We start from the raw sequence: 26,835 nt of genomic DNA on the forward strand, positions 1-26,835 counted from the left end.
GTAATCAACAGTAACCACAGGCCAGTTCAAGAGCATAATGGAGGAACAAGACTGTTTTTAATACTATATTTGAAATGAACTTATAATTGATAGCTGATCAAAAATGGACGACTGTGTTTGTCACGCCTGTGGCCTTTATCCTGCACTTTTGTTGTTCATTGTGGAATTCTTTCATTGTTCAGTATTGTAATGTGCATATAATTCATAACTTATCCCAAATGGGTGGTGGTATTTCTAAACCATCTGTTTTTTCTGCTGCTCTTTCCTTGTTACTAGTGAGCAAGGCTTATAGTTTGCACTGTCTCCCATCCTAACGGCAGAGCTATTTGGGAAGCTGGGGTGGTATAAAAATACCGTCCACTGCAGCACAGCACTCGAGACTCTAAATGGAAACTGATGGTGGGAACCATAACACATATGGTAGATTCATTGTGCTCAGAACCAGAGCTCTGAAGCCTGTGCAGGTGCTTCTGCTTGAGCCTTCTTTTCTCCATTCTCCTTTGCCCTTGTGGTTAAATACTCAATACAGTCAAGCTGGAAACATCAGTAGGTTTAGGGAAGGTTTTGATCAATTCATGGCTGCCATAGCTGCGCAGCTATTCAGTGATCATGAAAGGCCACCTTGGCTTCTAGGAGAACATCTACACGTCTGAACGCTACTAGATCAAGCCCTGGCCAAATGTGCTTGGACACTGTTGGTGTCCAGTGGCCTGTGGGTGGCCCAGTACCACCCGCAAATGTTCTCTGGAGCACTATTTTATTTTAGTGAAAAATCAAAAAAAGATGATATGTAAATGTTAAGACATTTTTATCAGTGACTTTAATATCAGAATCATAAAAAGACCAGAAAAATTTAATAACATTATCATTTAAAATGTCCTCAACTGTACTATGAAGGTTAATTTCCTGTACCTTTTTCAGGAAAACCGTTATTGCTGTCTTGAGTATAATTTATGTTATGGTTTGATCTGTGAAAAAAAAAATTGCCTTTCAGTCGGAGTTTCTGATATATCATATTATGCTTCACTTTGCAGTTATAGTATGTTGAAAAAGAGATCAGTAGATCCAGTTAAGTTTGTTTGCCATTTTTCATATGTAAATTTTAACTTGGAAATCTGATTTCAAAAAAGTAATTTTTGAGTAGCTTTGTAAATAGCTAGCATATTATATTTCTAACAGTTCCTTTTAATAGAGAAAGAAATCGCTAAGTAATAAAGATAGTGAAATGAAAGTTAGGTTGGAGACACGTTTTTCCCATGTATTTTAGAAATTAGAGTCAATCCGATAGCTTATAAATTTATTTCATTCAGTAGTTTAAAACTTAACGCTCCGGGAATCGGATGGGGGATAAAACGGGGTGGAAATGTGAGAAGTAAACTCTAAAATCAGTCCCTGATTGAAAGTTATTTAGTTTGTCAAAGCATTTTGGTGGTAGCACAAGTTGACAATGTACCCCGAAGTACTTCCATGAATAAAAATGAGGCCATCGGGGTTGAAGTAAACGGAGTCTAATTGCTGATGGCAAGTAGGTCCTAGTGAGATCATGATAATGTAAAGTGTCACCTTTACAACTAATGGAAATGTTTAGAAGGGAGCCATCTTCCATCCCTGTTACAGCTCCATCTTTATGATGAAACGATATTTCTCAATTCATAATCCTAAGCAGTCACAGTAAACATGGAGGTTTCTTAAAAAATAACAAGTCTGGGCTTCCCTGGTGGCACAGTGGTTGAGAGTCTGCCTGCCAATGCAGGGGACACGGGTTCGTGCCCCGGTCCGGGCAGATCCCACATGCCGTGGATCGGCTGGGCCCGTGAGCCATGGCCGCTGAGCCTGCGCATCCGGAGCCTGTGCTCCGCAACGGGAGAGGCCACAACAGTGAGAGGCCCGCGTACTGCAAAAAAAATAAATAAATAACAATTCTGCTGGAAAACTAATTTACTGTGAAAAGACAGATCGCCTGGAAGGGAGTCTCATTCTCCTCAGCATGAGTGAGGCTAGCTGTGCTGGGTACCCTGGGGAGCAGCCTCGTTATCGCCCTCAAGAGGCTTCTATTTCATTTTTTGTGTTGAATAGTATAGAACTCTTTATTCAAAGCAAACAAAGCTCAGTAAGAAAGCAATCAGAATTTGGTCTTCTTTTAATTTTTTAAGTTTAATGATAAAATACCCATTTTTTATAGTACTTCATATATATATTATGGAATATATATAGTATTTTACACTCATGTCCCTAAACTTTTATGTTATTTGTAGCATAGATGATATCATAGTTCCCATGAAGGATCCCTATTGCTAATAGAAACCAATTTTACTCAACTACTTATACATAACTTCAACTATCCAAATAATTGTAAGTGTCAAAATATTTGGACTGGTGTACATAAATCAACATAATCATTGATTGAATTTTTCACTTTTCATTTCAGTGTTTGATGGCACAATATCATAACATGGTTTCAAAGACCTTTATTTATTGTGTGTATATTTGGGGTTCTGGATTGACTTTACTTTCAAATAAGCATTCTAATAATGAGAATCAGAGCTTACTGTTTGGAAATAATGATCTTTTTTTCCATTCTGATCTAAAAGAATTCGGATTTTTGCCTGAATGTGAAAGAAATACATTTACAGACATATTCATATACATAAAACCAGGTAAATCTGTCCACTAACTTCCATAGATTTTAGAGAAAAAAAAATCATTAAATACGAGAACAAGAATGGGAGTAAGTTCTAATTGAAACCAAAAACAAGTAAAGATGAATTTTAAAATGCCGTAAATGAATTTCAATTTTAATTCCCCATTTTCCCATCCAGAACAAGTGCCACCAAGGACCAGTTTTCGAATGGATTCCTCTGGCAAGTATTCTTCAGTACTCACAGTCCTGTGAATGAAATGTCTTCCATTCTGTGTAACAAATCATTCTTCTGAGTAGCATCAGTTTATTAGTATATAATCACCATGCTAATTTCACTCACCCGCATAAGCATATATTTAAGGTAGAGGGCAAGTCTCACCAAGTTTGGCCTGATGGCTGCCAAGGAAACAAACAAAAGACAAAGGAAAATAGTCATATTCATTAAGTTCTTTCATAAAATGCTTTAGTAAAAGATTAGATTAAAAGCCAGGTACCAAAGAAAGCCACCAGATTGACTAAATCCACACTAGCCAATACAGAAGTTTCTAGACACATGTGGCTATTAGGCGCTTGAAATGTGGCCACTCTGAATTTGGATGTGCTGTAAGATGTGTGTAAATCCACACCAGATTTCAAAACCTTAGTACAAAAAAAAGAAATGTATAATATCTCATTGACTATTTTTTAATATTGATTAATGCTTAAATAATATTTTGGATATATTAGGTTAAATGTATATTATTAAAATTGATTGTACCTATTTCTTTTTGCTTTTTAAAATGTGGTCAATAGAAATGTTTAAATTACCAGTGTAACTTACATTTTGTTTATTTTGGACAGCACTAGACTAGATAAATAGAAATAAGAAGCTAGAGTATCTCAAGAGATTTGCAATTTAGACATTTCCGAGAACTTATTAAAAATATTGCCAGGGCCTCCCTGCTGGCGCAGTGGTTGAGAGTCCACCTGCCGATGCAGGGGACGCGGGTTCGTGCCCCGATCCGGGAAGATTCCACATGCCGCGGAGCGGCTGGGCCCATGAGCCATGGCCGCTGAGCCTGCGCGTCCGGCGCCTGTGCCCCGCAACCGGAGAGGCCACAACAGTGAGAGGCCCACACACCAGAAAAAAAAAATATCTATATATATATATTGCTAATGTAGAATGAAATTCTTTTCACATCAAGTAAATACCTGTATCAATTTATTTTTTTTAAACCATGCCAATTATAAAGTGCTACATTTCAATAGTATTTTAAGTTAGAATAGAATAGTGTAGTTTCAAGTTTAAGAGCTTTTAGTTATAATAAATTAATTTACTTAAAAGAAAAAAATTTTGACCTAATTATTCTGAAAATAGTTGTTAATTTGGTTTGGACTGAAATATTTAATGTTATGGAAGTGAAGGAGGTAAAGGAATATTCAGATTTTCTTACTCTTAGGACGTGCTTTGAACAACAGGTTAGACCACTGGATGGAAAGTGAGAACACTGAAACAATTGTAGAAAAGAACGTTTCATAACAATAGTACTGTTTCAGGTCTGTGGGCTCACAGCACACATCTCTAGAGTGTTTCCATGACGACAGCTCATTACCCATCTCAGCATGTTCTAACACCCCTTGGAGAATATATGTGCTTGAGATCATTTCATTCTGTAAGTTTCCATGTCATTTTTTTTTTGGATATGTAGAAAATATGGGAGACGTTGCTTAGCATTTTGTCCCCAAATAATGTCTAAAGTATTTGTTTAGCTTGGTCTGAAAATGTTTAAAGCATAATTATTCTTAGTATATAAGAATATATGACTGTAAACTCCTTGTAATTTTTAAGAATATCCTATAACCAGAGGGAAACTGAGGCCTAGTGATTACAGCTGCAAAATGAAAGCAGGATTTAATTTGAGATTCTAAACCTCGGTTTCCTGGCCACAGCAAGCACATTTCTTGAAAATCTCAGCTTCTGAAGGTACTTTATTTAAAAACAGAAGAAGAAAGAGAGGAACTCCTCAAGAGCTTACATTACCTTGATATATGTGCAAAATGATATTTTTACATTTCAAGAAATATACATTACCTGAAAGAGAAAAGTTGTAATGTAGTTTGAGTGTATTATACTACTATGCAATCCAGATTTTCAGGAAAAGAACCAATCCAAATATTTTGTTCAGTGTCCACACAAGTTAGGAAACTATTTTGGAAAATTATGACTCTATCCAAAATAAGTAGAACTCCTATACTATTTCTCATATTTATAAAATGTTCCTTATCAAATTATATGTCACGATTTTGACTCATATAAATTTATCATAATTATAAGGTATTTTATTAACTTTAGCTGCAGAAGATGCTTAGGTACAGAGGTAAAATTGACGGTAGGAAGTCCTAAAGTAATTATGAAGCTAAGTGAAAACTCAGTAGTAGAATAGCCCTGTGGTTTATTAGGTACACTAGATTGGCGAGTATGTTAAAACAAATTCAAGAAACATTTAAGCAACTCCTACATGCTGCGCATATGGAATATTAGAGATAGACAAAGATAATTATGCCATCACCAAGGGAGAATGTTAATAAGAACAATGAATCCATAGTCAGGACCTTTGAATGAACAATCCCACCTGAAGACAAGAAAACTAGGGTGTGGCATATCACGGAAACCAAGAGTAGAAATCACTTCTGGAAGGAGACCTTTTCTTGTTTAGAAACAGTAGAAATCAGGGGTCATAAAGGGTGCGTCGACAGGATCAAATGAGACACAGAAATCAACCAGAATGAGCCAGGAAAAAAATGGCCTTTGGATTTGGTCATTAGGATGTCATCAAAGACCTTAGAGCAATTCAGTAATGCCAAGAGAACAGAAACCAGACTGGCAGGAGGAAGTCAGACATGAGAGAGAGGGAAGGCTTCCATAGAGACCACTCCTTCAAGAGAGAAATGGATGGGGACAGCAAGGGAGTATTTCCCATGGGAAAATCTGAGTTTATTTGAAAGCTTTGGTTATTTGAAAAGAACGAAATAGAGTGGGAGATGGCTTCTACTATGGCTAAAACATGTCTGGCCACATTCATATTACCAAAGGTAGAAAGAGAAAAAAGTAGAGAGAAGGGATTATTTTAAGACAAAAATGTGTTAGTTATTTACCTGGTAATGTTAGATTCGATCAATAAAAACTATTTAATTTCTGTTTAATTCATTTGTATCTAGAGTGCCTTGGAAATCCAGATGCCAGGGACGTTTTTTTTTTTTTTTTGGTCAGGGACATATTTAATAACCACCTTTGATTCTTGATTCCTTCCTCGTACTGTCTTTTCTAGATCTCTTTCCAAGGAAAAGCCAAAAATTTAATACTTTTTCAAGAGGAAAAATGGAATGAATTCATTATCTGTGTCACAATGTGATAATAAGCCTGTGGTGCTTATGTTTAATTAAAACATGAAAGGGGATTCAAGTACCAAAATTTAATTGACGTGTTTACAGCAGCATTCCATGTGCCAAATTAATCCATAAAAATGCCATTCTTTGCATTTTTGAAGCTTGAATCCATTCACAAAATTAATCAGTTGTGTTCAGTCACCCATCCTTTTTCCTGAAGCGGTGCACAGAACCATGTCTTTCAAAAGCTAGACCAAGGGTACATATGGCATGTGAAGTCTTCCTGGCGTCTTAGTACAAAATAAGAATCAGCTTTTGAAATTCTGCTTTTCTTTATTATGACGGAGGTTACCCTGCTACCTGGATGTAGCTTTTTCCATATTAGTGAGAGCCCAGGATTAATCAGGACTTGTAAATTCCATTTCTGTAGCTTGCCACCGTGGTCATGTGAAGTCCCATCTGGGATGAGGATCTTAAGATGCATTATTTCATAATGCCTGAGGATCCTAGGACCCAACTTCTAAGGAACAAGCAACACTGGCCATGGCTAACCATTGAACACCAACGTCCAAAGAGTTTTCTGACTCTCTTAGTCCATTTCTTCTCAATGACTGCCTCATCTTGAGTTGCACCAAGAAATGTCTGAGAGCACCCCTCACAGTTCTGCGAAAAGGAAAAAGAAGAAAAAAAAGAAAAAAGAGCACAGATACAGACTAAACACAAAGACAGAAGGAAAAAAAAGGGGGGGATGTTCGTAGGGGCATGATTGGGTGACATCCAGAGTGACTCAGGTCCCACTAGGTGCCCCCCAGACCCCTTCATCTAACAACCTGCCAGGTGCATGGTTTGCAAACCAACTGGGGAGAGGGGTGAGGATTGTTAAATTCTATAACAGTGGGGTGAAGAGTTGCCCTTGAATTTCTTTGCTTTAAGTCCTTGCATTGACAGGGGAAGAGAGAAAGCATGATAACAATCATTTTAAGTATGTCATCAGGCCAGAAGAGCAGCTAAAGGAGAGGATCAGAAACATCATAATCTTTCAAGAGAACTAACAAAGCAGGAAGGAAGAAGAGTAATGTTTCCAGCTATGTGCATATAGCTTTAGTTATTTTCTAAAGCCAGACTCAGATGGGTGGGCGGAGGGAGGGAGAAACAAAGGAAAAATTCTCTTTCTGAAAGCTCTTATTTTCCTTAAACAATAACAAAAAAAAGAAAAAGAAAAAAATAAACTGCCTTAAGGCACAATCCATCATTTAAACTTTTTCCAGTTGACGATTTCTCTTAAGTTTCCATGCCCTGCAGCCTGAGTCTGTGTTCAGAATTAACAAAGAAATAAAAAGTAAATTACATCTGCATGCACACTTCTCTAACGGGTCTCTTTTTGCCTCTCTACGGGCACATGTGCCACGAAGCTGGCCATCTTGGCCTGGAAGAATGGAGGGTGAAGATGACATGGTTGGCATATATCACCCTATATTTGAAATCAGAGTGGTCAGAGCAGTAGTCAGGGGATCGGAATGTCACCAAAACGCACGCAAAGAATAGGGGGAGGAGGATATATTCCCTGCTTACATCTTCAGAGTTCTTCAGAGTTAAATAAAATTAACTAGCAAACATAGATCTATATTTTTCTCCTAAATATAAATGAGTCCTGAGTCATTCATTAAGGAAAAGCTTTCCAGTCCTCCCAGGAATCACAGCATCCTCTGACCCAAGACAACTCCCTTGTACCTTGGCACATCTCAAAAATGCCATTACTGGGATTGTTATGATTTCAGCATTTCCTTGGGGGAAAGTTTTCCTTAGCAAATAAAATGGATCATACGGTAAAGTCCTTGTAGAGCTCCTCATGCAATATGGATTGGTGCTGAAGCCACTGGAGGAACAATTTCTCACTTACCATACTCAGCAGCAATGCAAAAATGAGACTATCTACAGGTAAATGGAAGGTTCTGGTTAAACATATGCTAGCTTTATCATTTTGAATGTCAAAAGTATATTGTGCTCTCTTTGTGATTTTTATGTATATATGGTCTCGAGTCCTCTAAGCTTAAAGGAACCTAGAGAAGAGATTGATGTGAGCAGCCATATAACCAAGTTTTAGAGGCTTGAACGGTGACTGGGTATTATCTGTCACCCTCCCCTCTCCCCTCGCCTTTCTGCCTGTGTTGGGAGAAATACAGGTACCTGCCATGACTCTGTAGGGCTGCTCCACTTGCCTCCAGAGTCCTGAAAGTGTAGCACACACCCCAATATGTGATTTCATATATAATGTTGTAGACCTCGGAATAAACTGGGTTCAAAAGTCAGTTGAGACTTGTAGAGTGTAGGGCAAAGTTTTCATTTTCCTTTTACCACTCAACTCTAACGAAGCGTTTAAGAGGAACTGAATTTTTCTAAGATGTCGTATCTTTAAAATATGAATGATTATACAATTCATAAAGGATGACTAATGGATGTGGAAATCCAGGTAGTTATTCTTCTTTGAGTTTTATACTCGTCACTGAATGGGAGAGACCTTGGTTATACATGCATCTGGTCATAAAAGGGCACGAAAGTCATAGAGCCTTGGACGATGAGGACATATATACATATGTACTTATATGTCTGGTTCAGCTTTTTTTTTCCTTGAGAACACTAGACACACAATCAGCTTATGCCTACATTTCAGAAGTGAGTGACTTGCCTTTCACATATCACTGGAAATGCTTAGCTCAGGTTGGAGGGCACAAAGGCAAGCCCTGTTCTGTTGTGCTTTGTTTACTGCATCACTTCAGCAGCTCCACTTATTGTAGAGTCTGGAAAAGATTTGCCTGGCCATCACTTATTGAGTGTCTCTCTCAACTATGGCTATTACTATATATCCAGATGGCTCAGACATAAGCTTCCTGTCTCATGAGGATTCTCTTCTGAAATCCCCTCCCAATTTCCAAAACCATCCTGCTTAAGCAAGGAGAATTTAACTTATTACTTGCATCTATCAGTTCTAATACCTCCTTTAAACCATTAAGGCCCAAAGATCACTAAATACTTCTTAAGCAAAGGATGGCATTAATAAGCATTCCCCAAAGTTGCTAATCATTGATTAACATCCTAACAGTGGCCTTCAAGGTATGCACAGCCCAGTCATGAGTGAGACATTTGCCCCTGGGGAAGGTTCAAAGGGCCAGGGGCAGGGGGTAAGGTTAAATCATATTTAAATCATATTCTCTTTAAAAAGTTAAAATATTTCTTACGGTTTTAGTTTATTCTAGGGTTGAAAAAAAATGATTGAAGAGTTTCCCAGCTTATTTTTAAGTACATTTCTGTTCTTTCAGCTAACTACAGAAAAATATCCCTCGTCTAGTTTATTTTGAATATGTTTATGGAGTCAGTAGTAAATCTACTAGTGGTTTCCACATTTTAAAATGTTTGGGGGATAAGAGTTCACTTAGACCCAGGCAAATTTCTGTCCCTAAGTTGTGAAAAACCTAAAGGAGTTTGTCAGAAAATCAAACCTTCACCCAAACCTCAATAGAGAAAAGTTCAGATTTTCTATTTTCTAACTTTAACAATTTTAAAAGAGACACCTTCTATTAGGTGTAAGTGTATATCCCCCTCCCCTACACACACTAAATGGGACACATCAAGTCATAAACAGCTACTAGTAAATTACTAAGTAGTCCTTTACCAGGTACTTCCAGGGCGTTGCCATCTGTTCTCTCATATTTCTAAAACAATTGTTCTAGTCAGAGTAACATCGCCAAGTGACAGCCAGTCTTCTTGAGGGCAATCTCAAGCCTTTCAGGAAGATGAAGAATTATGGAGGCATTGATTTTTTTCTTTTCACTCAGAAAATTTGTGTGCTCTTTCTGCCTATGGCAATACCCTAGTAATGCCCTTGGCTGGTCAGTGCTAATCCAGAGACTACCTAATTTTGGAATAGCTACTTTTTTGTTACCATATATTTTTTTCTTATCCTCTGTGCTTTTCACTGACTCGGACTGCACTCATATTAATCACACCCACAAAATTAATCCATCATCGGTGTGTTCAGTCCCTCGCGGGTTGGGGGGAGGCAGGACTCATCACTCAGTGAGGTCTCCTCTATGCCAGGTCCGGATTACAAGGAGCTGGATGTTCACCTTCGCAGGATGCAGTCTGGATTTGGCTTCAGAATCCTCGGGGGAGATGAGCCTGGACAGCCTGTGAGTTGAATTCTCTTTATTTCCACACTTTGGGTTATATTGTGTGTGTATGGGTGAAGGGAAACATCATTCAGTAGGATATAAAAAAAGAAATCTTTTAGGACTCACATAAAAATTTTTTGAGGTTTGCTTTATTTGTTTTTTTCTTGGTATTTAAGTTTTCAAAACATGCCAGTGTTTCCATATCATCATAAATCAATGCACATTTCATGAAGAGAGGGACATTACTCTTTCTTAAAATGGATTGGATTCCTCTTCAATATTTCAATTATTTACTTGTATTGGACCCCTGGTCTCTCTGGGCAGCAGCTCACAGATAAACATGCAGTGTGACAGAAGATATATGTGAGGAGATGACTTGGAACAGCAGAATGGTGTATGTTTTCAGTCACAACTACAGGGGAGAGAAAACACGGGGATAAACAGAAGTAAAATCAAGTTCAATGCTGCAGAATCTCGCCAGATTTGAATTAGGGGATTACCATGAGAGGATGTTCACGAAGTCAGCTTCAGTTGGCACAATATTGGGAATTTGTGAAGGGCTCTGGAGAAATTATATATATGATACATCAGAGTGACTGCATAAAATAACAATATTCATTAATACACAAAAAAAACACAGCAAAGTGAGACTTGTGAGCGTGTATTAAAATAACAGCCATAAAACACTCATTGTAAAAGACATGTCTTAAGTGGTACCCAATGTGACTATGTCAGGTTCATAAAAGGTTCATAAATAGTCCCTAAGCACTGAAATATGGTCAGGTCCCTTCTCATACATAAATACAAGGAAAAAATTAAACTATAAAATAAATGTAAGGGGAAACAGCAAAGTTCCAGTTCTTCCCATAATGCTTACTTCAATACAGTCTTTGAGATACACAGCTCTTACTTTGTTGGACTCCCCCCACCTCCATAGGCTCATGCTTTGTCTGCTTTGTGGGTAAACTAGCACCACATTCGTAGCACCATCTTCTCTTCTCCCGTCTCCCCCTCTTCAGAGATAGAAGGGATTGCATGACTGAGTTATAGGAAAGGCATAGTGTCAGCTGACTCCAGAAGGGAAAGGTCTAGCTGATCTTGGCCTGGCACAGAAACTATAGAATTGTTACCCAAATGGGACACATATTGCTCAGAATGACGCTCAGGTGTTTGAGTGCAACCAGTGGTTACCACCCCCCTCAGGACAGCTTTCTGCCGGGTCGGTACACAGGTTCCCAGGTTCCCAGCCCTTCTGGACACTGGCTTTACGCTCCTGAGTCCTTTCTCTCCTCCGGTGGGCAGGCATTCAGTATTTATGATAAACCTCTTCAGATTACATGTTTTGCTGGTTATCCTCATTGTGTTTAGATCTACTCTGGTTTATTCTTTCAATTGAATGCTTTAAGACAAGCTCAGGCTGCAAGTTACAATTCTGACAGTTAAACCATAAAGTAGAAGCCTAAATCTCCCTGAAGCATTCAAAGCCAGAATATAGTGTCTTGACCAGAATGTTGCACCTCAGAAAGATTGTATCAGGAAGCGCAAGTCTACTGTAAAGATCTCCCATATGCCTTTCCTTCCTGCTTTCCTCCACTGTAAGTCCAGAGATAATATGCAAACAAAATGCACTAGCCTCAGTTAATTGCTGATGTGCTACAGAGGGAGAGGCGCGTGAAGTGACTTGGTCCCCACCCTGCAGGAGGTCTCATAAATTATATCAAATGGGTTTCTGCCTTCATATAGACAAAATGGTATTGACATCTCAGGGTGCACATTAAACACCACAGCACGGCTTTCGGCAAATAATGAACAGCAGGACTCCAGCTCAAACAAGCATATGGGCATTTTTTCCTGCAAGAGGAAATAATTTTCACAGTTAAATAATAATAGAAATAGAAAGAAACGAGAAATTGCTACAAAGCAATGATAATGGCATTTCCAGCTGTGAGCTGCAAAGACATGGGAAGGCATTAAGATGGAAAGGCTTGGGAAACACTGCAGTGGAGAAAGGCCTGTGTGGAGGAAAACTGTTCATGGAAAGAGAGAGGCGATGATAGACAGGGGCTTTGGCCTGCGAGTCCGGTGCAAACTTGTGGAAGAGTTTCAGAAGGCTAGAGCTGGAAATCTGCTTGCCACCTTGTCAAGTCACCCTGGGCTATAATTATTGCAGATCAGACGTGCTGGGTTTAGACTGACATTAGGTAGTGTGGGAAAGAATTAAAGGAATTAAAAGGACTGAAAAGGTGGGTTTTGTTTTGTTTGTTGCTTAGTTTTGGTTCTCTTTTTTGTGTTAGTTTTTTCCCCTGGCTTACGGGGATATCAGCCACTTGAATGTGAATTGCTGTTATTTCACATCAAATACATCATTTTGTTCTGTGCCTTCGCAGCCTTTAAGATAAAGTGAAGTTGTGGAGTTTTTGATTCTTTTGGTTTTTTTTTACAAAAGATGGTTGGAAAGATAAGGCCAGGTCACTTGTTTGGGGGGGGTGTCTGTGTGGAGGGGTCTTTCTTGATCTGTTTTGCCACCAAGCTGTTCCTTCAGGGCCAAAGCAAGAGAGGCAGGATAAAGAACTCCTCCAAGGGCAATGAGAAAGCTGATGAGTGGGTCCTCAGAGGTTGAAGGATCCAGTGAGGTCAGAGGGACGTGATGAGTAGAGCAAGGCCAGTGTTGGCTGGGAAGGCTCACTGGCCCGTATAGCCAGGGGTCAGCAAGAGCAGAAGGAAGATATAGCCTGATGGGTCAGGGAGCCCAGGTCGTGCACTCAGCAGTCCTGGAAAGTGACCAGTACGATGGGGCAAGAGGCTCAAGCCAGGCACCTGAGGGAAAGTCCCTCAGTGGACTTGGAACGTGACCAGTGAGACCATAGCTTCTGTGTCCACTGGACCAAGTGAGAATACTCAGAACCTTGCTACTCAAATCGTGTTAGATCTACAAACCAGAAGCACCCAACACCTGCTGGGAGCTTGTTAAACGTGCAGAATCTCAGGTTAAACCCCAGGCCTGTAGAATCAGACTCTCGGGGTAGATGCAGAATTCTGTTTCAACAAGCTCACGGTGTGATTCATGTGCACCCTAAAGCTTGAGAACTACTGATTTAAAGGATCAGATATCCTGAAGTATGTTCTCAAGAGCTTAGATGAACATAAGAACGTATATATGGAAGTCAATGTGAGTTAACAGTGCAAGAAGGAATCATAGATTATCCTATCTAGGTAGGAAATAAACTACTCAAATGTGTCAAGTGTACAAAGCATATTCAAATGAAAGGAAAAAAAAAAGTTGTGGTTTATTTTCTTTCCTGAATAGAGAGACACATAGAGCAAGTTCTGTGTCAGCCATGAAATATAGGGCACAAAGGTGTAAACTGGCCAAAGGCTAAGGAACAGCAGCAGCATGAGAGGCAGAAGCAGTGTCAGCGCACGTGGTCCGCCTCTTCCCAGCGGCAGTTCCTGAAGGAAGGAGCAAGTGTAACTCATATGTGTAGCCCATGGATGAGCAGCTCTAAGGCCTGCTCCAGTTCCCCATGCTGAGCTCAGTTCAAGTTTCTTTCATAACTATGACAGCCTTTCTTTGAAAAGGGTAGAGGGTGGATTATCCAATGTGATTATACAATAATATATATATTGTTAATAATTTTACAATACTATATAATAAGCTATATTGAAGTATTATATTGAAGACACTATTTAGAAATAAATATGTAAGATTTGATAGAACAAAGTAAAGTTTGAAGATGAAAGCTTCAAGTTTAAAAAAAAGTGTATCCAGTGAACTTCAGTCTCTGCTCAAATGTCAGCTTCTCATTGAGGCCTGATCTAACCTGCCCGAACTCCACCTCAGCTGCATAGCTGACACCCGCCCACCATCCTACTTTGCTCTATTTTTTTCATAGTACGTGCCTGCTAGCGTACAACATAATTTTTACATTTATTACTGTCTGACCACTAGAATGGCTCTATAGAACAGGGATTTTTGTTTATTCTTCACTGATGGATTCCTAGTGCCTAGAAGTGTCCCTGGACTCAATGAATACTTGCTGGATAAATGAATTAATTAGCGAGGAGGGTACTTCATATCACAGCAGTAAAACAGAAAAACAGATAGATGTTTTACTGGGGTTCTCCTTTTAATGGATGATATTAAACTAGTAACACAGAAGATGACTTCAAGAGTATATCTTTGCTGTTTTCCTCCAGCAGGAGAGGAAGGAGAATTTTCCTATGTGAAATTTTTTTTTACTGCTTTTGTAGAGTGCCCAATTGCACCGGTAGCTCTCTTAGTTGTAACCTATTTTTTTCATTCCTTTTCATCAGTTAGAATCAGAACTATAGCTTCATGTTGGTAATTAAGCTAAGAATTTCTCTAGCCATTTTTTCTCTGTTACTAGCTATAAACTCTCCCACTGAGGCATACAGGAAATCTAAAGGTTGAAGCATTTTCTTTGGGCTAACCCAGCTAAATGCAGCTTTTCATGGGGCAGTGGAGGAACATAAACATTCATTTTAACTGGCTTTTGCACAAAGCACTTAATAAATCTTTGAAGTGCTCCATAGCGGGTTGAGTCTTTTGAAGAATAGATTGGAATATCTTTAGAAAGACACTCATAAATTCAGGTTGACAGGACAATAAAGGAAAATGGAAAATATCAGAAGCATGCCCGACTGCTGGACTGCAGCATATGGGCACAGCCATTTGCTGTAGCCCAGCAGTCCAAGGCCGGCAATGTGTTTCCTGTGAGAGCAATAATGAATCAGTCATCAGAGCACCAATATTCAACAAGGAAGCAAATCTACTCTCCACTCCCCACCCTCCCCCAAGAATAGGGGAAAAACAGCCTTGTGGTAGGGAATGTTCATTCCTATGGATAAAGAGAGCTATTCAGTGGACCAAGGCTATGAAGTCCTCAGGAAAAAAAAAGAAAACTCTCCAGACCATAATTTTGCATATACCTGAGGAGGTCTGGGCATTCAGATCTGTGTTGACAGGCCACGCTGAGCAGTGTGACCAAGTAAGAAGGAATCGTCTGCTGCCAAACCTGCTGACACACAAGGCTTCAGGTCGTGATGGAGCAACTCTGCAAGTTAACTGGAATCCACAGATCTGAGATTTGAAAGAAATTAGTGCCTGAAAGAAATCAATCCGTGAGCAAGGGATCATTTTATAGACTTAAAATGCAACCTAGAATACAGCCTCTGTAATATTATCAGACTAATGGTAACCACTGCCTTCAGATGCTGTGAGGCTAAGCCACTTGGCAAGAGAAAAACTATTCTTTTGAACTCTGTGGTTCATGAGTTGGAAAAATTGTAGATTAAATAGCAAAACTAAAATATTTAGCCCTATTGCCTTTCCTCTGAGAAAGAAAAAAAGCCTTGCTAGTGGACACTAATTTGAGTGTTTCTAATGGGAAGTAGGAAACCTTACATGGTTATGCATTGTATCACAGTCCCTGGTTCAGAGATTTATAACAATGTGCACATTTCCCAGATGCGTACCTCCAAATTTCCTGGTATGGTGGCCACCTGAACAGCAGGAGCATTGCAGGGGACAGGCAGAGCTGGGGACATCCTTTGTGCAGAGGAAGTGCTCTAAGAAAGTATTCAAAGAAATGGAGCAAAAATCTGGAGGAGATGTGACTGTTCTTTAAGTAGGTCAGCTGTCCAGGGAAGGCCAGCCGTGAGTTCTGCTTTGTTTTGTTTTATCCTTAACACCAGCTTTTGAAAGCAAAGCAAAAATTAAAAGATAAAAAACACTTTGAACCTTTATCTGAATTTAATAATATACAGCAGGTAGTTTTCCCCTGACATTTTTCAAGCACTCACTACATGCCCTGAGCAAAGTTAAATGCTTCCCATGCACTATTTCCTTCGCTTCTCCCAACAACTCCGTGAAGTAGGTCCTATTATTTTATTTCCGCATTTTTGCAGGTGAAGAAACCGAGGCTTGCGGAGATTGAAAAGCCTTGCCCACGGCACACAAATAAAGAAGTGGAGCTAGAATTCCATCCCCAGTTTGTTTCAATTCAGAGCCCATGTACGGTGGCCAATAACATCAGGTTATTTGGGGTTAAGGGTGATAGCTTATGAACCACTTAGCAAGTGTCCCCCAGACTTCATGGCCATCAGGAGCAAGTTCAAAACATTTATTTCTCTGAGAGGAGTTAGCAACCTGGAAGAGTTAGGAGGGTATCCTTTCAGCCTCTCATTTTTCATTTTTCATTTTTCAAGTTTATGTTCAGATTTGGGGCAGGGGACGTAAATGGAATAAAATCTTCTACTGAGTTACTTGGTAGATAAGTAGATAGATGGAAGAAAGGAAGGAAAGAAGGAGGTTTGAAGCATAAACATCCTTTTCTTCTCACTGCTTGTCTAGATTTTGATTGGAGCTGTCATTGCCATGGGATCAGCCGACAGAGACGGCCGCCTACACCCAGGAGACGAGCTCGTCTACGTGGACGGGATTCCAGTGGCTGGCAAGACCCACCGCTATGTCATTGACCTTATGCACCATGCAGCCCGGAACGGGCAGGTCAACCTCACTGTGAGAAGAAAGGTGCTATGTGGAGGTATGTAACTCGAACCAGCAGCAAGCGTTGGAGGTTAGGTGGTGAGATGCTTTTGTGAGTCAGGGTCAGGACACTGGAGACGGCATTTTAAATCAGTTTCTATATTATATGAGGGAAAAGACCAACCGTGATATGCCAGATGTAACTGTGATGTTGAAAGTGCAGATTTTCACCCCACTAGTACATTTCTAAGCAGTCTTTGAGGCTGACATTTTCCATGGAGTCATTAAAAATTTCTAGCCAAGCCTGAGGCTAATTTAAGATGTGTATGCTCTTGGCTTTTCGGTAGATGCCAGGTGTAGGAAGAACATTATAATAGTGAAAAATACAGCTTTGGAAAATGTTCTTCATTGTGTTTACAAGACAAGGAACACAGCATTTTGATACCATAAAAAGGCAACGAGGATGGAAAATTAACTTCCTTTGTAGAGCCTGATGAATGATAACAATAAGAAGATTACTCTGATTTAGAAAAATACAGCTATATGTCACTCTGAGAAAGCCCAATTCATGTAACTCCAAAGTCATGAAATGGAGAAATTAGAAGTAATTACTCCCTTTACAACCTTTACAGCTTCATAAAAGAATCCACCAAAGAAATACTTTTAAAAGTCAGCCCTCTTAGTCATATTATGATTCAATTTAGCTCTCTTTACCATCTCTCAACCCCCCCAAAAACGATTTCTGTTTATAAGGAATATGTCCATTACGAGCATTAGACTGTTTTTTATCCTCTGAGCACTCAGTAATATTGGGAATATTGTCCCAAACCGCCTGTGCTTTGCTCTGTGAATTGCAGGAGCGACAGTGCCAGAGATGTTCTGTTGTCACCTGCCCCGGTGGCCTGCTGGCCTCTCTACTCAGCCCTGGACTGCTTCTCACACGCAGTGATCGATATGAGAATTAGGAGGGGCCTTAGAAAGAGCAGCGTGAGCTCCCTTGTGTTACAGACGACAAACTGAGGCCCAGAGGTTCAGCAGATGCCTTGGCGGTCTGCAGTGAGTCAGTGATCATGCAGAGACCCATCTCCCCAGCCAGTGCTTCTTTCTTTACTCTACCACCAACCCCCTGTCCAGTGAATTCAAAGACATTAGACCAACCTTTAGCAAATGTCACTCCCTACCATGAGGAGTCTTCCATATGTGCTATTATCATAACACATTTGCATTTTTAAAAAAGGGCCACCAGCTAATCACAGCTGTGAATCACTTGAGAGGATAAGGTTTATTAGTCGAACTAAAAATCCTCTTCTATTCAAGTCTTGTAGAAACTAGATTTTGAATAAGAGCTATCACTTAAAAGGGTAAGTCAGAAGAATTATCAGCCCTTACCTGTAGAGACTGCTATAGGTCTTGTATTATGGAGGTTTTGCTAAGAGGTGCCATTCGTCTTCAGAAATTCACAGCAGACCACTTGACCCAGTGAAGTAAAACACCTTGAATTATGCTTTATCCTTGGGCGAGATGCCCCGAGGAAGACAGTGTTTGCTCAGTTAACATTTAACTGTCTCTCACACTCCAAAGTGACTTTTTTTTTTTTTTTTTTTTTTTTTTTTGCGGTACGCGGGCCTCTCACTGTTGTGGCTGGTTGCGGAGCACAGGCTCCGGACGCGCAGGCCCAGTGGCCATGGATCATGGGCCCAGCCGCTCTGCGGCCTGTGGGATCTTCCCAGACTGGGACACGAACCCGTGTCCCCTGCATCAGCAGGCGGACTCTCAACCACTGTGCCACCAGGGAAGCCCTCCAAAGTGATTTTTAATAAAAAGTTTGCTGTGCTATATGTTCTGTAACCCAAAGATAAGTTTAAAAATACTGATTTACAAGGAAGTACACTGCAAAGTGCAAAAATTGATGCACCAACATCATTTCATGCTCTCTTTGCCACCAGCTGATTATTGTCAATTAAATTTTGTTCTAATCAACCCAGGCTATTGCAGTGTAGGCCAAACGCTTCAAAAATGTATTCTTGCAATTTGTGGATCATGCAACTTCTGTGAAGATGCTCTTTGCTGCAGTTCTTACCAACTTTACTCATTTAGGCTTTCAGGTGCATTTCAAGTGCATTTAATTTTTGAAAAGTTTCTGCTGCAGACTGCTCGTTCACACCAGGAGAGTTTCCAAGTTAGTTCAGCCCACTCTTCCTTGAAAGCTTCATGAGTATTGAAACCGATTCAGTTCAGCAAAGGATACTTTGATCGTCAAGTCAATGCCTAGAAATAGGATGGAGCAGATTTTTTAAACGGGCCTAGGGAGACAGCCTTTCTTCATAGCTGCCATTTCTCCAACAGTGAGAAGAGATAGCTACAAATGGGTATGACAGTGGATATGCCATTTTCAGGGTTCTTGTTAGCATCATTCTTATGCTTTCTTAAGCAAATGCAGTGGGAGGTGCAAGCCTGGCTTAGGATGAGATGGTTCAAAGCTGAGGGGAAATGAGTAATCAGATTGTAAAGAGACAGAAGATGAACAAGAAGACAGACAGCGTCACCACCTTCTTGCACAAAGGAGTAATATAATGGAAAAAGAGGTGGGCCGAAGGGAGCTCAGCCTTATGCTTGCCTCCACTCGTACAAATATCCTGCCTCACCTCAGAAGACACTGGGCACTGGTTTTCTGGTTGATGCTGAAGAGGAGAAAAAAAAAAAAAAGCATTAATTATGAGAGATACAGACTGGTTAGTTACACTGGGCAAAAATTAAAATAAAAACCTGCTCCAAATGTTACCATACCAAAAAAAGTGTACGCACTAAAGATAGAAAGGCAGATTTTTCAATTAGGCAATGGCAAACTAGATCCTCAAAAGTGAGAAATGATGGATGAAAATGTAAAGGATAAAGGATGAAAACATCCAGTAATGTATCCAGTTTTGTTTACCGGATAATTTTAGCACAGATCTTGCACCTTAAACTAGTTTTGAGAGGTGCCTTATCCATGCTCCCGGCTCCGATATTTAGTTATTCTTTCCCAAGGATAGTAGAAGAGTGGCTTTAATTGTTACACTGAAAGTGTAAATATCTACATGTTTAATAATTCAACTTTGAGACGTTCAACATAGTGACACATTATTTTGAATACATACGATTTGTCTGAGAGAAGAGTGTCTCTGAGGAATTTCCGAAAGTGTAAATCTCGAACTGATGTGTAAGAAAGTTTTATGACTTCATCAAAACATGTTAGAGTCCATCTTAAAGCTGTCAGCATCTTTTTTTTCTCACACCTAAGGGAAAATCTAATTCTTGGCCTATACTGAGAAAGGGGAGGTTTTCTTGGCAGCTGGGTGAAAAGTTTAGCCCGTGTTTAGGGTGCTAGTGAATTCCCTGCTCCTGGTTACTGTATTTTCTGTCAATTCTAAATACAGTCCCTTGCTCTTTGTCTATGAGCATGTCACCCATTTAAATAATGTGTCTGCCTTGATGAGCATAAAGCAGGAGTGCAGAAACTCAAATGCCTGCCGGAAGGCCAGCCCCTAACATGGGCAGGACCCCAGCCTGCCAGGCACCACAGGGGTGCACTATGCCCGTGGACACTCCAGTGCACGTGTCCGAGCTCTACCACACACATACCCCATTGCCTCAGCCGTGCTTCAAGACAAGATTTGCACATCCTTCCAGGGGACGGTCCTGTGAAGAGAGGCCAGGGCACAACCTGGAAGCAGGCAAGGTCTGTTTGGTTACATAGAGCCCTGGTACCCAGTCTGTGATCTTGAAGGGAAGCAAGGGCTCCAGCTGAACAAGTCCCTTTGGCCCTGTGTGCTCTTCACTCCAAGGGTAAATGAGTAAATCAGAAATTTGCAAGAGACACTGGGGAGTAGCTGGGACTTGCACATTGCGTCCTCAGTCAAGGGAGCAGGAATCGCCCAACTCTAGTCGATTATTACCAAATATTTCAAGAGAAACTAGAAACCCAGCTTTCTGTAAAATCACCCTATTTAAAAACATTGGCAATTAATTTTAACAATTATTAAACAAAGTCTAGACCGGCATCGGGCAGGAATAAGAAATGGGCCTGCAGACCAGGAGCAGCTCCTGGCCAGCAGTTGACTGTTCTGGTCAAAACCATCTCACCTGGAGGACATTATCAATGACTCCTGCCTTCCCAAACGGAGACCCTCTCCCAGTCAGCACAATGATGATTTCCAGTATGACTGGTGAGGACAAAACAGAAGCTAAAGCCTAAAAATTAATTCTTTGAGTTGAATAGATATTAAGTGACTGAATTCTGTACACCCATTTGCATGCGAGCCAGAGGATGAGTCAGGGATGCTGGGAGTTAGTGTGTTTAAAAAAAGAAGAAGAAGAAGAAGAAACAAAATTGCACGTGGTATTTAGTCACTTTCTGACATTTTACTATATTATTCTAAAACAACATTGTTCATCCCCTATACCGGGAAGTGCTGTTGGAGAGAAGACAGTCTCATTGGGTCTAGAGCCAGCCAAGTAGAAAAATGAGGTGGAATCAGTTATATCCCTCAAAGTCAATCATTGGAAGTCTTCTTAACTCCCTGGTTTTAAATGTGCTCATGGTGTTAAAGATAAAGAACTTTGTTCTAGAGGTTGAAAGAGACATGCAGAAGCAATAGGAAAGTATTCTGTTAATGTATTTGACTCCCTCACTCACCCAGGGACACTCACATTGACTTAGGCAATGATTTTCTTTCTCCCTTTGGAGCCTGCGGCATAGCCACTCCAAGCCACTTACTGCAAAGACAGATAATTTTTCTTTGTTGCTGCTTTACTGACAACTGCAGCTCTCAACCCCCTAAAATATGACAGCCAGAAAATGAGGTCTCTCTTGTCACTGCCTATGACATTTAGTTACTGATTTGGTCCAATAACTCAGGGAGGTTTTCAATTTAATGTTGCAGCATAATAATTGTTTGTTTTTCTTCTTCCTGACTATCTCTAATCACTTTATATCCAACTTATACAAGGACTGATAAAGGATATGTGCTTCACCAAGACAATAACAGCTTGTCTTTGGATGATGTTTTCTAGTGGAGAGGGTTCATTTTACAGGTAGTTTGAAATTCTGGTGGAAAAGAGGGAAAAGCTTTGACATTGACATTTTGCTCTTTTATCACCTCCATACATTTCTTACAACTGAAAACATCCATTTGTTTTCTTTTATTAATACCTGATTGATTAAATATTACAGAAAAATTCCAATTTATCAAACGGTAATAAGCAGTAGCCTGGGTCTTATTCATTCTGTAATCACAGACAAGAAATGAATACATTTTTGTAAAGACCATTTTTAAATCTGAGTATTTGATTAAATGCAGCTCCATTTTCTTTAGGTATCAGTGTAACAAAACATCTCTTATAGTCAGTGTTCTTGTTCCCTGATTTTTGAACTGACTTTGATTTTTGAAACGAAATGATTTTTCATTTCAGAATGGAATTGCATCTTACATTAAAAGCCTTCATTGGAACTTTGGCTAATTATTTTTAACTTGCCATAGGAGACAACGGCCAGTATTCTAAATAGGAGACCATATCTAAAGACCCAAAAGGGAATAACTAATTATCATTATTTTCTATCTTATTGTTCCTCTGTTCCATAAACATCTTTTGAGTACACTAATCAAGTTGTAAGCTGGACATGAAACGGTCCTATTTCTAATTACAGTATTCTACGTGCCTGCTTAAGTTTTGGGTTTTTTTCATCCGAATACCAGAACCTAGATATTATAGTAAAATGACAAAATTCTTTCTTGAATGATAGATCAACTTGCAGTTTAAAAACTAAGTTCTCTTGGCTGCCAACTTTCTATCATTTCTCCTTATAAATATACTTGCTTTCTCATGGAAGTATTGGCTTGCTTTATCTGGTTGACAATAAAGTATATTTTACAATAATATAGAATGTAAATGAGCAAGGCCTCCAACACCTCAAAATTCTTCATTCCTCAGCCTGATATCGTTGTTAGATTTGATCCTAGAGTGAGCAAACTAAGAAGTATGTTTCCCAGCTACACAAAGTGAATGAACACTTCTGAGCTAACAGAATATCACAGAATTAAATAAACCCATGGCTTTTTAGTGAAATTATGGTAGGTCACTTTACATGGACATCCTCTGGGCTATTAACCCCAACTACAATCAGCACTTCTCAAAGTGTGGCCTTGAAACCTCATCCAGATTCCTTTGCCCAGTTGTTCCTAGATCTACTGAAAAAACTCCTTGGGTGGACTCTGATGATGCATATTTCTTACAAGTTCTTTAAGTGGGTTTTATGCATAGCACAGTTGAAGAGTCTGTCTATCTGTTTTATGATCTTCTTAGATCAATTATTGTTGTGAAACTAAGAAGCCTGATATTTAAAACTAGGCATTGTCTTGGCGGGTTGCAGTCTCACCAAGAAGAAGTTATAAACAAGTAGCGGCACAGGGGAAGCTGAGGAGGGGTTTGACCTGTGTTTGCTGTGAAGGGTGGAAAGGGGCAAGACCTAGGGGGCTCCATAGCCAGGTTTGTAGTTTTCAAATACTCTTCACATCCGGGGGGTAGGGGGTGGGGGGAGGAATGGAGGCCAGTCAACCAGCCTGGTAACAATGCCAGTGTCTAGAATAGTGCCCAGTACACAGGAGGCACTCCTTCATCAAGACCCTTGCTAAATAAATAACCAGGTGCCTGTGTACGATGTGTGTTCCAGGGGAGCCCTGCCCAGAGAACGGGAGGAGTCCAGGCTCCGTGTCGACCCACCACAGCTCTCCTCGCAGCGACTACGCAACCTACACCAACACTCACACCAACAGCAGCGCCTCTCCCCCCGAAGGCTTCGCCTCCCACAGCCTGCAGACCAGTGACGTGGTCATTCACCGCAAAGAGAACGAGGGTTTCGGCTTTGTCATCATCAGCTCCCTGAACAGGCCAGAGTCCGGATCCACCATAAGTAAGTGTCTGCTTTGCCTGCTTTTGAATAAGAGCTATTGTTTTTATTGTTCTGGTGGTAGGGATCCTGGACAAGTAGATCAGAGGACTGTTGTATTCATAAATGTGGAGCCCAAAAGTCGTAGCCTCTGGGCACAAATAAGGCATCCTTAACACTCGCCTAGCCAAATGTTGCCGACTTCGGCTCAGAAAGAATGCAAGACCACAGCTAATGGCCTCCCAAACCCACAGCCCCCATAAAAGCTCTTCATTCATTTTAAACTGGGAAGAAAGTAATGCAGCATGATGTGGGAATTTTGACGTGAGGGGAGAGGTGCTCCTGTTCTGTAGAATGAAACCAGCTACACCAAGTTTCTGAGGGAAAAGCAGTCCAGGCAGAAGCCTTGACGTGGGAAGGTGCTCAGCATTCAGGAAATATACAGAAAATGTATGGTTTCACATATACATGGAATCTGAAAAACAAGGCAAATAAGCACACTAACACTAACGGACAAAACAGAAAGACTCCTACTAGATACAGAGAACAAACTAGTGGTGGCCAGAGGGGAGGGGGAGGGGGATGGGTGAGATAGGTGAGTGGAATCAAGTGGTTCAAACTTCCAGTTATAAAATAAATAAGTCACAGGGATGTAATGTACAGTGCATGGAATATAGTCAATAAAACTGTCACTTTGGTGCATAATCTATAAAACTATCAAATCACTATGTTGTATACCTGAAACTAATATAAACTTGTAAGTCAACTATACTTCAATTAAATAGATATGTATATGTTTATATACAGATTATGCGTATATAGATACACATACAGAAGCCCAGTGCATCTGTGGTCTAGTGAACACGAGCAGCGTGAGACCAGGACATAGAACTAGGCAGGAGCCAGGCTGTGCAGGGCTTCACACACCCTTGGGAAGAAGCGTGGATTATAGTCTAAATCCATGGGAACCATTGGAAGGTTTTAAGCGGTAGACAGATATCTGACGTATATTTTTAAAAGATGAATCCAGATGCTTATGAAAAATGAAATCAGGAAGAGAGCCAGAGTGGAAGCATGAGACATAGTTCGGAGACTTTAACACTGTCTTGTGGATTGCACTGATCATTCTGTAATGTATAAAAATATCAAATCAGTATGTTGTGTACCTGGAGCTGACATAGTGTTGTAGGTCAACTATACTTTAGTAAAAAATAAATAAATAACAAATTTTTAAGTAAGTAAGTAAATAACTTAATAAGACAGCCCTGTGGGTCCAGAGATCCCAGTGCCTTGGTAGAAGAAATGGATGGGGGAGGAGTGGATGATTTCACCTTCTGAGGTTCCTCCAAATCTAAGGTTCCAAGAGTCTGTACAACAGGTGACAGTCAGAGGTCGTATCTCTCTTCCAATCAATGATCTTTGCAGATTCTCAGCTTCTTCAGTGGTTTTCCTTTCAGCAACACTATTCCAGAAGTCACTCATCAGCCAGCAAGCAGTAGGACAGAAGTGATAGGAAAACTTGTTCATTTTTCATGAACAAGTGATTTGGCCCGAAACGTGGTGGATAGAAACACCATAACAGAGCATTAGGAGAAATAATAATTGAGTCATGCTGTGGTCCTGAAATTCTTATGAATTGTGGTTGTCCCCAGCACATGGCAAGGGGTGCGAGTATCAAACACTGCTCAAGAAATCAAATTGTTGAGAATGAATAAGAACTTTTTATGATAAAGTTAATGTTAGCAAAATACTACCAGGACTAAATGGAGAGAATTGCCCTGTTTAGCTTTAGCTTTGACAAATTCAAGAGTGGAAGCTATAGAAGCATTAAACTTTGTGAAAGGTGAAAATGTGCAGAAGCTAAATTACGTACATCTGAAAGTACGATTTCATTTATATTTTTCTGCATGATAAGCTAAAGAAATAAATCCAGTCCTTAAGCATAGAGTAAAGGCAGGATTCTGTCAGTGGGGTGGATTCAGCAAGATTAAAAGGACACAAGATTTTCTTCAATTATATGAACAGTCTTCCAATAATTTACACTTGGGGAAAATGTTCACAGAAAGCTTTTGTAGCTATTCCAGGCATTCAAATTTTTTACTGGGGCAGGATACCTAAAGGACTGGAATAAAATTAAGTGTACTACCACAATGAAAATGTTAAGCACGTATTTAAGGTCTCAGCTTTATTTGAAGTGTGACAGCATTATTGCTAAATGTATAGGAGGATGTGTGTGCATGTGCGTGCGTGCTTGTGTACACGCGTACACTTACTACATAAGGAAGCCACAGAGGATTTGTCTATTGCAAATAAGATCCACGCGTGGACAGGTCTGGCAAACACCAGGTGCAAATGCTTACAATTAAATGTGGATTTTTCTTCCTACCAAGTGACATTAGACTGACCCCAAAAGAGTACTTCTAACCATTTTCGAAATGGTATTATTTTACATCACCCTGGAGAGTGGAAATCTATTTGAGTTCATGATGCTTCCTAGCTTCTTTTTACACGTATTTATTTCTTTTTAATTTAAGAAACTTTAAAAAAAATTTTATTGAAGTGTAGTTGCTTTGCAATATTGTGTTAGTTTCTACTGTACGCGAAGTGAATCATCCATATGTATACATATATCCCCTCCTTTTTGGATTTCCTTCCTATTTAGGTCACCACAGAGCACCGAGTAGAGTTCCCTGAGCTACACAGTAGGTTCTCATTAGTTATCCATTCCATACATAGTATCAATAGTGTATAGAAACACAGGCTGTCCCTATGTTCCGGGAAGAGCATGTTTACAGTCTGTAATTTGCAGCATGCACCTGAAAGGTTTCTAGACCTGATGCTCCTTCATGCTTAACTTCCGTAATAATTTTCAACTCTTAATTCTGAAGAGAAGGGCGAAGTGCCACCTCCTGTGCCACACATCCGCTGCCAGAATATCAAGGCTCCTTGGGCTCTGTGAGCCTGGGAGAGCGTGATCCTGTTCTGATATTCAGGAGTCACAGTCATTTCCAGGGCTGGTGTCATTTTTCTCTTCGTGTGTTATCTGGGCCCAAGGATCTTGAACACATTTGTGGTTTATTTTTCAGGCTACTGAGATCCTCTCCTTAGCAGACAGAGTGCTGTTATTTATGCCTTTGATAGGGGCACCATCACATCTAGGCAAGGGAGTGGCGTGGCTAACAGCCCAGGTGCTCTAATCGTACTGCCTGGATTGGACACCTGGCTC

The 26,835-nt window shown here is 40.1% G+C and overlaps 1 protein-coding gene across 2 annotated transcripts in view; it reads left to right on the forward strand.

The window, feature by feature from the left end:
- MAGI2 (membrane associated guanylate kinase, WW and PDZ domain containing 2) overlaps nucleotides 1-26,835 on the forward strand; it is a gene marked incomplete at its 3' end in the record, with an annotated part of 1,332,164 nt that overhangs the window by 1,179,104 nt on the left and 126,225 nt on the right. For both annotated transcript variants that reach the window (XM_081243891.1, XM_081243892.1), the window contains exons 13-16: nucleotides 2,820-2,861; nucleotides 10,103-10,194; nucleotides 16,550-16,742; nucleotides 23,394-23,633. In XM_081243891.1, coding sequence (XP_081100017.1) covers nucleotides 2,820-2,861; nucleotides 10,103-10,194; nucleotides 16,550-16,742; nucleotides 23,394-23,633 — 567 coding nt within the window. The remainder of the gene's footprint in view (nucleotides 1-2,819; nucleotides 2,862-10,102; nucleotides 10,195-16,549; nucleotides 16,743-23,393; nucleotides 23,634-26,835) is intronic.

Source organism: Mesoplodon bidens, assembly GCF_964165515.1.
Source record: "Mesoplodon bidens genome assembly, chromosome: 9".
Lineage (NCBI taxonomy): Eukaryota > Metazoa > Chordata > Mammalia > Artiodactyla > Ziphiidae > Mesoplodon > Mesoplodon bidens.